Source organism: Panthera uncia (assembly GCF_023721935.1).
Source record: "Panthera uncia isolate 11264 chromosome B2 unlocalized genomic scaffold, Puncia_PCG_1.0 HiC_scaffold_24, whole genome shotgun sequence".
NCBI classification, from domain to species: Eukaryota; Metazoa; Chordata; class Mammalia; order Carnivora; family Felidae; genus Panthera; species Panthera uncia.
Genome location: NW_026057580.1, coordinates 50,005,107 through 50,018,163, shown reverse-complemented (window position 1 = coordinate 50,018,163; position 13,057 = coordinate 50,005,107). Strand labels below are relative to the sequence as shown.

Below are 13,057 nucleotides of genomic sequence, written 5' to 3'. Positions count from 1 at the left end.
ACTGCGCCACCCAGGCGCCCCTCAGAGTTTCACTTTAATTATGGTCTCTCTTTTCCTGCCATGCCCCAGTGTGTCCCATAGTAGATTGCATGCATGTTACAAATATGAAGTGATGGTTGCAGGTGCATATGTTTTCTTCTTTGAATCTTTAAAGATGATAAGCAGATGACCCTGATGTTGCTGGTCAGCACATTACAAGCATTTATTGAGGGATCCTCACTGGGAGAATTCCACGTACGGCTTCAGATGTTACTGGTTTTCCATTGTCATGTCTTGTTGATGCCTCAAGTTGAAGGAAAGGGTAAGGAGGGGTGTGTGTGTGTGTTTCTTTACTCTTACACTGTAATGTTTAAATGGGTTAGGCTTTGAATTCTTCACAAGATAGGCATCTTATTGCATACCAGGTTTTAAATGTTACGCTTCCAGTCATCTCTTACTTTGAAGTGATTCACATTAGATACAGAGAACAACATTAAAGTACAAAGTGGTTATAAATGAAGCCCAAACTAATGAACTCTGCCAGAGGTAAATTGCCAAATGCAGATCTTGGGAACTGGCATGCTGAGGCTGCACATCTTTCTGTATCAACAGTGTAGGTGTCCTGCTAAGCTTCTGCTTGATCCAGGCCATAATTAGATTCTTTGATCTAGCAAGCTCTCTACTACATATCAAGTAACTGCACAGGAAACACTGTCAATTACTGTCCCTGACCACAGGTATTTGGATGAAAATGTAACTAGGACTACAGATTGTATGTGAATGAGCAGTCAGGCTGAACCTCTTAATAGGCCATCTTTTAAAACAGGTTTAGTTTCTGCTGACTTTACAATAAGATTCTGAGAAAGGGTTTGACATTGTGTTTAGTGGAACATTGAGTACATCACCTTTAAGAGCAACAAAATTCAGTATAAGCTGTAATGAAAAAATGGGGTAGAGGTGACAGGCTGCCTGCATCTCAGGGAATTGCTAGACTCAGACTCCCTGATAAGCTGTTAAATAACATGCCTGTGAAATGTTGTGCTGTCATCTCATGGCCTGAAGAGTAAAGAGGAAGGAGCGTCACTAAAATGTGAAGCCCACAGGTGGAGCCAGTAGCACATGCAGCAAGTGTGGTGTTTTTGTTTCCTTTTCATTTCTTCCAGATTCACTTTGCAGTGTTCTGTGGAATTTGTACCATTATTACAAGCAATTCTTTGACCGGGTCCAAGCCAAAATTGTGGAACTTCGTTCCCCCCTAGAAAAAGAACTTAAAGTAAGATGAACAGCTTTGTAATGATTACTCTTGGGAGAACAAAATCAGCAAATTCTTTCTGTTTAGTTCTTTTCTTTTATCCATTTAACTATGAAGCAGGGGGCTCTGGGGAATGGAGGAGAGCATTGCAACTGCCAAGTAGAATGGCAAGATTTATTCTGTGGCATTGGCTCCATTGCTGACCTGTCCCAAGTGTGTGACGGGTTAGTGGAGTGGCCCATCAAAGGCTTCTCAAGAAGATTGCCACAAACGTCTGTTAGTGTTCACTCCCCCGCTCTTGCCCTGGCTGATTTTCCACCTCAGAGGAGCGCCATCTAGTGTTTTGTGCCATCAAGGTGCCCTGGGGGAAAGGAGGGTCCTATCTTTTGATAATTCAGTGGTTGTGGAGGCAGCCCTGGTACAAGCTGAACACATATCAGGTGACATGTTGATCATAGGAGCACTCTCTTTTCATTGCTTTGTGACAAACACCTGGGTTCCCATTTTAGACTTGTTTTACTTGTTCACTGGTATACAGTCCTGTATGTGGGATGGAGTGGGCTCTGGTCTTTGGTAAACAGGTGATTTAGAAAGAAACAAAATGCTACCATTCCTCGTTCTTCATATATCTTTATAAAACCGTTCCTTGTTCTTCATTTATCTTACAGGAATTTGTAAAGATATCCAAGTGGAATGATGTCAGCTTCTGGTCCATTAAACAATCTGTGGAAAAGACACACAGGTAATTTATCTTTTAAAAATTCAGAGTGACTAAAGGTGTGAGAATTTTTGTATGCTAGGTAGCAAGACTAAATTAAATTGTTCAAGTGGCCTTAGTGCTGCTTTGAACTCCTTATGAAGCACTAGATTGTTTGGGTGTGGCTTTTCGACAGCACCCCCTACCACCTGAAGCAAAGTCTGCCTACAAAAAGAGTTGGTGTGCCTCGAGACAAAGCAGCCTAAGCACTTCTGCTACATACTAGCTGTCTTCCCTTGAGGGAAGTGATGGCCCCATTCCTGGCTTCAGTTTTTACTTCTAGAAAAAGGAGATGACAATACCTGCCTTACTTTTCCTTAAAAAATAAACAGGATGATTATGAGTATGTAAGGGGTTCATGCGTACAGACGATAAGGTTATTAAGTTATATGTGTGTGCGTTATGCCATTTTACATTTCCTCACTTTCCATCCATCTTTTCCTCTTCATCTGTCATTACATGGGGCCAGGACCCTCTTTAAATTCATGAAGAAATTTGAAGCTGTCCTGAGTGAACCCTGCCGGTCATCCTTGGTGGAGAGTGACAAGGAGGAACAGCCTGACTTTTTGTCACAGCCAGCAGCCACCAGCGAGGCATCCCCCATTCAGAGTCTGAACATGGCACTGAGGGAGACCCTGTTGGCCCAGCCAGTAGCTGCACAGGTATACCTTATGAGATGGTGTTTGCTTATTCTTGGGCCAGTCTAGTGAGGTCTGTGCTTTATGTGGAAGAATGTCCCTAGAACTGGGCAAGGCAATTCCTTTGAAATCTTGCTCTTTGGACAAATATAGCACTTATATGTATGTCTGACACTGCTACCTAATAAGGCAAAAGGCATCAGTCCTAGTGCTGAAAGTTTAATGTTCGCCTACGGGAAATACGCACTTTCTGTGCTTACCTGTGAAGCAGGTAGATTTCATCTTCCTGTGATGGAAGACTTAAAGCATCAGTTGAGGAATATGCCATTGAAGCTGCCTTTGGGCTACCACATGATGAAGCTGCTGTATAGGGAGTGAATGTTTGCAGTGATAGGTTGATTTTAGTGTTTGCTGATGACCATGGTATAAATTCTCTCATCATGACCAACTTCAAGCACCAACAGTTAAGAGCTGGCTTGCAAAATTCCAGAAAATGTAACAGTTATGGAGACTTTGGGTGAGCAGGTCTGTTACAGAATGGGTGGTCCCACATTATATCCTTAGATGTAAAGAGCTTTGGGATCAGAGAGCACACCTCAGGACAGTAATAGCCTTTGCCTTCCTACTGTACTTACCGTCGTGGGTCCATAGAGTAAGCAGTGGAAGTCCTCAAGCTATTTTTAGTATTTCCCAAGTACAGAAAGTGTAATAGAAATTGAGCATGTAGCCATGCTGTGGTTCTACAAATACGGTGTGGGCTCCAAGTTCATTTTCTTTTGATTATATTCATCAGCTCACTGATTTCTGTCATGCTGACCAAAATTTTTGATTTGCTGTTGATGACAGCATAGGAATTTCAGAGATTCTTCGGGGGGGGGGGGGGGGGGGATGAAAATATGCCCCGGTGGACGAAAGTTTTTCCCATTAGCCAGTATCTGGGTTCCTCATAATTGAATTGAAGAAAGTGGAGGGTGGAAGAGGTGGTGGTAGAAGTACGACTTGTGTGTCCAAGACAGGCAGTGCAGCACAGCACCATAAAGGCAGCAGTTCTAGTACATTCCAAAGTCTAGAATGGTCGCTAGCACAGGTGGTATTGCCGCAGGTGAGACAGGGTGCTTCTAAGTGATCTCACGTGGAGCAGCAGTAGGGTTCTCTAAATATCCAGGACACATCTTAATTTTGGTGATGCTGCTTTTGTTCTTGTGAGACCTCAGAGCTGGGGAGGAGAGGATTTAATACTTACTGAGCTGAGTGTGTGTAGAGGGGTATGGCATTTAAATTTAGCACCAGTGCAGGTGAGTGCTGTTACTGTTCTTGGCAGTGAGGCTAACCTGTGCTCTGTCTCACAGGCTGTGATTCCAGAACAGTGTCAGGGTGCTTCTTTCCCCTTGGAGGGAGAGCTGCTGTGTCGCTTGCCAAAGCTCATGAAACGAATGAGGAAGGTGTGCCTGACGCTCATGAAGGAAAGCCGTCTGCCTTACCTAGTGGAGGGCCTTGATCACTTCACTGGTGAGTGCCAGCAGCCAGGGGCAAAGTGTGGGGTTTGCTCTGTTTTCTCTAGTGCCCCCAAGAGCGTGGGAATTTGCTGCCTATGTCCTTTTTTTTGACGTCATCAGTAGTGTTGAGCGGTTAATTGAATAAACAAGTGGGCTAAAAAACAGAGCCCAGTCGCAGGAGCCAGCAGAGACCACACAAGCTGTTATAATTTTCACCTTGTCCATCTTGTCCATAGCTAATGCTATGTTATGCCATTTTCTGCAGTAGCCTTGTCTATATCAGCTCTCTTTGGTTGGGGGCATGAATAAAGAGGTACAGAGACAAGTTTCTCAGAGTCTGTAAGCTGTTCCTACCTCTCCAAATATTGTCTCCCTTGAGTTAAAGGAGAAGGAAGATTCACTCACTGTCCTTTTCTTGCTTTCTTCACTGTGGAGAGATGTAACAGTTTCATCTGCTGGTCGTCCTTGCACAGGGAAGTTGAGAGCCGAGATTTGCTCTGTAGTATAACAGCCGTGGCTGGGGAAGGGATTCCAGAACTTAATAGATTGAGGTCTTGTCATCCTCCAGCACTGTCTGCACCCCTAATCACCCCCCCATGAGTATGGTGTCAGAGTGAAACTGGTCCTTCTTCAGTGAGGCTACAATGTGATCTCAGGGAGCTCTTTATTTTTAAAACTTGTTAGGGGGTGCCTGGGTGGTTCAGTTGGTTAAGCATCTGACTCTTGATTTCAGCTCAGGTTATGATTTCACAGTGTGTGGGATCGAGCCCCAAGCTAGGCTCTGAGCTGACAGTGTGGAGCCTGCTTAGGATTCTCTCTCACCCCCTCTTTTTGCCTCTCCCCTGCTTGTGCACATATGAATGTGTGCACTCCATATCTCTTTCTCTCTCTCCCTCTCTGTCTCAAAAAAATAAACATTAAAAAAAAAACTTGTTAGAACAATAGCCTATTATATATATCCATTGCTGAAGATGATCTGCCTGCCTGATCCTGATGATCGAAATGAATGGGATACAGGTCCCATGTGCATCTTCTGGAAAGGGTACCCACTCTGTGATGCAAAGAATTCTCTGACTTTCCTACAATGTCTGTATAATGGTGTCCACTACACTTGCTTTCTTCTGGAAGACTAGAATGTCCGTGTTAGTTTGTTAGAGCTACCTTAAAGTATCACATATAGGGTGGCTTAAACAAGAAAAGTTAGTTTTCTAAACAGTTCTGGAAGTTAAACATATGAAATCAAAGTATTTGCAGGTTTGGTTTCTTCTGAGGTCTGTCCCCTTGGCTGCTCTGTTTCCCCTCTGTGTTTTCACATGTTCTCCCATGTCCTACTCTTCTGTTAAGAACATCAGTCAGGTTGGATTAGGGCCCACCCATATTGCCTCACGTTACCTTAATTACCTCTTTAAAGGTCTTATCTCCAAATACACTCATAATCTGAGGCACTGGGGGTTAGGACTCTTACATGAATTTTGGGGGACACAGTCCATAACACTCCCTGTGGCAGGCAGGCAGCAGCCTCATGTTACAGCCACCCATGGGTATTCAGCAGGGCAGTGTGGTGCTGGAGAAAGAATTTGGGTTTCAGAGTCAGTTTGGCCAGGGTTTGTGTCTTGTCTTCTAGTCACTCTTTAGCTGAATGAACTTTAGTAAGTGACTAGACCTTTCTGAGCCTCTCCAAACAGCTGTAAATCAGTGCTCCTGGAGTTGTACAGAGTAAGGGAACATCAACCACGAACCAGGTACAGGATAGGACCTCAGGATGTATCCTATTTATGGGAAATATATGATTTAAATTCTTACTATAAATTGCTGCACATAGTGTTCAACAAGTGCTTTTTTGCCTATTTTTAAACCCCATAAATTAAAAAAAGAAAAACTACTTTTTATTTGGTTTGTTTGTTGTCAAGAGGGATGAATTCCATGAGTATTTTCTATTTCTGTGCACCTTTAATTTAGAATTTACCAAATGCTAAGGACTGTGCTAGTTATCAGAGCTGTAAAGATGAGTGTCACCTGGTTCTCGTGTCCCACGATGTCCTGGGTCTGAGTAGTTTAACATGTTAATTAGACTGTGGGATTTTGGTATTTCCTCCTTGTTATTTCCTTAGGTGAAGTGATTTCCTCCGTGAGGGAGCTGCAGAGCTTGAATGTGGAGCCCTCTGCAGAGAAGGAGAAGCAGCGGTCAGAAGCCAAGCATATTCTCCTGCGGAAGCAGCGAGCTTTAGCAGACCTCTTTCAACACCTTGCCAAAACTGGTATGGTTCTCATTGGAAACCTGATGAAGAATGGTCACCAGCTCTTAGGGAGGAAAACAACACGGGTGATGTGGGGGGAATTTCTAGAGACGATTGGGGTGGTGGAAAGCAGGAGGCAGTAGGCAAGGTTTTGAAATGCCATTCTGAGAGTTCAGTCACACATATGAAATCCATGTGATGAACCAACCATTTGTGAGTCCCAAATATTTTCACAGTTTTGTAACGAAGGTTCTCAGAAACCATGCTTTGTTTTCATCACCATATGTTGTATGGCACCCACCCTTCCAATGTAGCTTAGAGAGCAAATTCTCAAACTTTAATGTATGTTCAAATGACTCAGGGAATCTTGTTAAATGCAGGGGTTCTGTTGTAGTAGGGGCAGGGCAGGGCCTGTCAGCCTGAGTTCTAACAAGCTCCTGGGTGGTGCTATTCCAAGGACTTTATTTTTAGAGTCACAGTGGCAGTGGGATGGGGTGGGGCATAGCATAGTCATTCTCTTCTGAGTTCCTTTACTTAAATGCATGCTATTTACTTCCTAGGTTTGTCATATCGCAAAGGTCTTGCCTGGGCCCGTTCAAAAAACCCTCAAGAGATGCTTCATCTTCACCCGTTAGATCTCCGGAGTGCATTGTCTGTAGTCAGCAGCACTCAGGCTGATTCTAGGTTTGTTTTTTAAATTATAAATGGAGCAAGTCATTTAAGCTTCATGTCTTCATTTGCCAAAATGGGGATAGAATACCTCTCTCCTAGCATTGCTGTAAAGATAACATTTTAAAAAGTGCCTGGCTCTGGCTCTGGCTCTGCATCTGGCACGTGGTGAGCATTCAGTAAGAGACTTTTTTTTTTTCTTTTTTCTTTTTCTTTCTCCTTGTATTCACCTCTCCCGTTATTTTTTTTTGGTCCTCTGATTTTCCTGAGGGCTCCTCACTTGGTTTGAATTCACAGGCGAAAATCTGTGAGAGAATGGCCACATTTTTAGTGATTGCATATACATAAATTCTTTATAATTTCTAATGTATTCTTCAATTTGAGAACCTATAAATTTTGAGACAGAGTTACCTCTGTGTTCATAACTGTGGCAGAAGTGGTTGTAAATAGATGATTTACATGAGCTGGGTACACATACATTTGTATTTTGTTTGCTCAGTGGCCCTCTGAGTGCTTTAAAGTTTAATTCAACACAGCATTATAAAAAGTAGAAATTTTATTTTTAAGATTTATTTAAGTAATCCCTACACCCTTCGTGGGACTCAAACTCACAACCCTGAGATCAAGAGTCACATGCTCTTCTGACTGAGCCAGCCAGGCATCCCCAAAGTAGAAATTTTACATAAATAAATAAATATTCTGAATTTCAGTTTTTCAGGAAGATTGGGCCAATTGGATTTGCTTTCCTGTGAGAAAGTTAAACTGTAGCTCCCTCCTTTGGACAGGACACATGCTCTCCAGATCACTACAGTCTGCAAACAGTCTGCTTTTCCCACATTGAGGTCGGCTGTCATTGCCATGTATCATTTTGTGCTTGTCTGTCCTTAATCATTTATGTTAACTGCTTGGCCCCCATGGGCATCAGAATTTATGACCTTTAGCTTCCACTCCTAAGATAGTTATAAAGTTTTCATTAAGGAAACTATATTGTCATCATAATTTATTTTCCCTCTATACTTCCAGTGTTAAGTATGTAATACATTCTTTGCATAAAGGACTAATGAGCGCCTGACTGAATGAGACCTCACAGAAATGAATCTATTCGCACTCTTAGCTTTTGGTTGTGACTAAATAATACCAATCTCTGAGTCTTCAGGATCTTTGATGGGAAATAGTGGTTTTATTTAAGTATATCATGTTGATTTCTAGGCTGCTGACAGAAATCTCCTCTTCATGGGATGGATGCCAGAAGTACTTCTTTCGCTCTCTTGCACGGCACGCCAGGCTTAGTGCAGCCTTAGCAGCTCCTGCCAAGGTAGGTGAAAGAACCTCAGAATTGCCGGGGCCCAGGGAAAGCTCCTATTTTGTTCCTCCAGGGCAGCACTCTCAGGTCTTACCAAGTGATCAGAGCCCATTACAGAACGTGACTGAGCTTTTTGCAGAACATCATTAAACTTACAGTATAAATCAGTGTAATTTTGTGCTTAATCAGAAAGCATTTTATCATAAATTCTATTACTTACGTTTGCCAACAAGACCAAATGCGTAAGAAAAGTTATGTAAGGGGTGCTTGGGTAGCTCAGTCGATTGAGCATCTGACTTCGGCTGGAGTCATGATTTCAGGGTTTGTGAGTTTGAGCCCTTCGTGGGCTCACTGCTGTCAGCATAGAGCCTGCTTCGGATCCTCTGTCTTCCTCTCTCTCTCTCTCTCTCTGCCCCTTCCCCACATGTGCTCATGCACACACACACTCTTTCTCAAAAATAAATAAAACATTTAAAAAAGAGGTTATATAAGAAAAGCTTCATGTGGAGAATGCCATCTTCAGATAGTTTTCCTCTTGTGAATTGAGAAAAGGCCACTAATTTTGATGTTAAACTAGTTCTTTTTTTGTTTTGTTTTGTTTTGTTTTAGTTTATTTATTTACTTCGAGCTGGGGAGCAGCGGAGAGAAGGGGAGAGAGAGACACACAGAGAGAGAATATCCCAACTAGGCTCTACACTGCCAGCGTGGAGCCCGATGCGGGGCTCGAACTCACAAACTGTGAGACTATGACCTGAGCCAAAATCTAGAGTCAGATGTTTAACCAGCTGAACCACTCAGGTGTCTCAGTGTTAAATCATGGAACATCAGTGATTTGTGGAAGCACAATTTGAGAAGCACTGCTTAGAAAGATGAATGTGTTGCCTCTAGACTGCAGCATATCCAAAGCTTATCCAATTAAAAGGCACTTTCCCCAGCGAGTTTTGGATGAAACTGCTTTCTGGTAACACCTGCGTGTGTGGTGATGTTTGCCAGTAAAACCTTTGGCATGTTTCCACTTCCCCTTTGCAGGAGTTGGGCATGAGCAACGTCGAGCGATGCAAAGGGTTCTCGGCACATCTGATGAAGGTGCTTATCCAACAGCGGCGCTCCCTGACCACGCTGACTGAGCAGTGGATCCTCCTCAGGTATTCACGAACTAGTTAGTTGGGTTTGTGGCATGAATTAGGAACAATTGTGTGAGTCTGCTCTCAATTTGGAAATGAACTTTTGAGACCCACAGAAGCAGATGGGGTTTCTCTTGGCTCTTCCCCTTGCTTTTGGTGATGTGCTTCTGCCCTGTGGTTGTGGCAGCACCTCTTGGGAGAATGGGCCCTGGGAGATGAGTTCGGGGGCTGAATTAGATAAAATTGCCATGGCTGAAGTACACCTTGGTCTGGAGAGAGGGGGTTTGTGGTTGACAGTCCATCAGACTGCCTGACAGGATTGTGTGTATGGTATCTGTCTCTGGGCATAGATTAGATTTGAGACTGCTTCAGTTCATGGGGGGTTTTGGACCACAGAGTTGCAATTTGCTGAGCCATGCATGGACGTTCCTCAGTGGAATTAAATATTTAAAAGACGAGGACAGTTAGGAAGCCTGTCATCATTTTTTGAATGGATTCTTGGCTGAGAGGTAGTATTTCCAGATTGTAATCACTTTGGCCGCAACCATTTTCTGTTGTATGCATAAGGGTTTATCTAACAAAGTATACCACGTTTACTAGATTTTTTTTTTTTTTTTTTTTTTTTTTTTTTTTTTAAGTAATGGTTGAAATCACTGCAGTGATTTGACTGTTAGATGGGAAAAAGCTGTAAGGGGGTAGGTGATAAGCAGTGAGTTTTGACACTTGTGTAAGACTGAAGACACTTGCTTTCGGTCTTCAGAAGGTTGTGTTTAAGTATTTCAAAGGGCGTTTTAACAGTCTTAACCATGGGGGTTCTCTCCTTGATTATGTGAAAAAGCCCATACTTTGTTCAGAAACAAATGAAGTTATTGTTAAAAACAACATGGCGATGCAGTTTGAGGTGCCACATGATTTCTCCATGGGTTTCTCTGCACAGGAACCTCCTTGGCTGTGTGCAGGAGATTCATGGCAGACTGACTGAGCCGCTGGTCTACCCGGTGGCCTTCCCCCCTCAGGATGGTGTGCAGCAGTGGACAGAAAGGCTGCAGCATCTGGCCATGCAGAGCCAGATCCTGCTTGAGCAGCTCTCCTTGCTCCTCCAGTGCTGCCCCAGTGCAGGGCCAACTCCAGGCCACAGTGGTGCCCAGGTACAGGGTCAGCCTTCTGCCCCCTACCCAGAAGGACCAGAGCTCACCAACGGCCAGCTTTCTGGAGCCATACAGGACCTCATCCCATCAGAATTTAGTTGCCCATCCCCACTACCTCGAAATCAGCTGCCCTCTGGTTGCTGGATGCGGAAACAGGACGAGCTTTGGCAACAGTCAACTGTGAGATTAACAGAGATGCTGAAAACCATTAAAACAGTGAAAGCTGATGTTGACAAAATCAGGCAGCAGTCTTGTGAGACTCTCTTTCATTCTTGGTGAGTATGGCTATGTCTGTACTGTCCCTCTGTGTGCTTCGGTGCTTGCTCAGAGTTTAGTAAGGGGATAAAATGATGAAAGGTTATTTTATTTCAATTCTGTTTTTCTGTGGACCTTCATAGTGCTTTGTAGCGTATGTCTAGCTGTTACTCTTGAGGTACAGTGAATTCTCCCCTGCTCACATTTTAGTGGATGGAAGGATCAGGGTGTGTGTGTGTGTGTGTGTGTGTGTGTGTGTGTGTGTGTTTATGGTAGCCCCTTCTTGTCAACATTGTTGAATTTCTGTTGTTGCAGGAAAGATTTTGAAGTTTGTTCTTCTGGGCTGAGTTGCCTGTCCCAGGTGTCAGTTCATTTGCAAGGACTAGAGTCCTTGTTCATTATTCCCAGGATAGAAGTTGAGCAAACAGACCAACAAATGGCATTAGTTGAGAGCCTGGACTATTTAAGAGGAGAAATCAATAAAGCCACAGATGACTTTACTTCCTGGAAGACACATCTACTTGCTTCAGGAAGCCAAAGTGGTAAGACTGTCTGTCACTCAGTAAGGGAGTCAAAGCCTGGTGTAGGAGTGATGTCTTACAGATTTAAATCTAGACTATCCTAAAGACACATTATGTTTTGTTCCAGACATATCTGTCCAGGGTTCTAAGGCAGATAGGTGTGGTTGGAACCCCTAGCTCTTAACTCTTTCTGCCTCATTTCTCTTTTTTCTTAAAGTTTATTTATTTATTTTGAGAGAGAGAAAGGAAGAGAGAGACAATCCCAAACAGGCTCCACACTGTCAGTGCAGAGCCCCATGTAGGGCTCGAACTCATGAACCATGAGATCATGACCTGAGCCAAAATCCAGAGTTGGAGTCAACCATCTGAGCCACCCAGGCACCTCTCTGCCTCATTTGTTTGAGTACCTTGCCTTTGAGTTGATCATGTCACTTTGTAGCACACATGTAGGGAGGCAGCACGGGCTCACTCGCTGTTAGCAGACAGTTCTTTCTGAGACTGGAAAGCTGAGGGCTGATATTTGGACTAAATTGGTGGTTATATACAGCATCTTAACTATTTTCATATTTTTGGCATTCTTCTAGCAGAACTTTCAATAAAAGATGATAAACTTGTAATTCATCTCAGCAAGGACTGTGTCTCATTCATCTTTGTATTCAGCACAGTTTGACACTGTGGCTCACTCGTAGTAGGTGGTTAACAGGTGGCTGTTTTGTAAAAATAACAAGTGAGGATTGTTAATGATTTCTAGAGGCACTGGAGCAAATGATTGGGTTTTTTGTTTGTTTTATACCTTCTTACTTACTAGGAAACCAAATGTTAGATGAAGGGTTTGTGGAAGATTTTTCAGAACAGGTGGAAACTGCCATCCGGGCCATCCTTTGTGCCATCCAGAACTTAGCAGAAAGAAACAGTAAAAAGACAGAGGAGAACACTGACCAAAGCAGACCACAAGAAGAGGACGGTATGTCTGAAATCAAGGAAAAGCTATTTTTCTACTTGATTTAATTTTTAAATTTATCCTTCTGGCTAAATATTTTTAAAAATTTTTTTTGTGTTTATTTATTTTTGAGAGAAAGACAGAGACAGAGCACGAGTGGGGAGGGGCAGAGAGAGGGAGACACAGAATCTGAAGCAGGCTCCAGGCTCTGAGCTGTCAGCACAGACCCCGATGCAGGGCTCGAATCCACAAACCATGAGATCAAGACCAAGCCAAAGTCGGGCTCTCAACCGACTGAGCCACCCAGACGCCCCTTTGTGGCTAAATATTTAAGGACAGATATTGGGAATGATGAGTGCATGAATGGAGATGAAAAGGGTTTATTTTGTGTTACTCATCATGTCTTCCTTTTCTGTGAATGAAAGGGGCAGCAGGCTTGGAGGGACTGCAATCAGGACATCTAACAAAACTGTTAGAGGATGATTTGTGGGGCGACGTGAGCACTCTGCATGTGCAGAAAATCATTTCTGCTGTCTCTGAGCTGTTGGAGAGGCTGAAATCGTACGGTGAAGATGGCACAGCAGCAAAACACACGGTAACCAGCAGTGCTTCAGAAGCTTCTTGCCATCCAGAGTGGGTTTCACTTTGCTCCATGTAGGTGTTCCCAAAGCAGGCCTTTGGGGGCAAAAATCACTCAAAATTTGTTTTCTTTATGCAGGTAAACATGACTGACAAACT

General features: G+C 43.4%; 1 protein-coding gene across 1 annotated transcript in view; it reads left to right on the top strand.

The window, feature by feature from the left end:
* Window positions 1-13,057, top strand: part of MDN1 (midasin AAA ATPase 1) — a 174,473-nt gene that overhangs the window by 133,129 nt on the left and 28,287 nt on the right. The window contains exons 70-82 of the mRNA XM_049652926.1: window positions 155-301; window positions 1,143-1,252; window positions 1,900-1,973; window positions 2,458-2,650; window positions 3,976-4,135; window positions 6,234-6,380; window positions 6,920-7,043; window positions 8,238-8,343; window positions 9,361-9,476; window positions 10,393-10,878; window positions 11,174-11,400; window positions 12,188-12,343; window positions 12,745-12,914. Of these exons, the coding sequence (XP_049508883.1) occupies window positions 155-301; window positions 1,143-1,252; window positions 1,900-1,973; window positions 2,458-2,650; window positions 3,976-4,135; window positions 6,234-6,380; window positions 6,920-7,043; window positions 8,238-8,343; window positions 9,361-9,476; window positions 10,393-10,878; window positions 11,174-11,400; window positions 12,188-12,343; window positions 12,745-12,914 (2,216 nt within the window). The remainder of the gene's footprint in view (window positions 1-154; window positions 302-1,142; window positions 1,253-1,899; window positions 1,974-2,457; window positions 2,651-3,975; window positions 4,136-6,233; window positions 6,381-6,919; window positions 7,044-8,237; window positions 8,344-9,360; window positions 9,477-10,392; window positions 10,879-11,173; window positions 11,401-12,187; window positions 12,344-12,744; window positions 12,915-13,057) is intronic.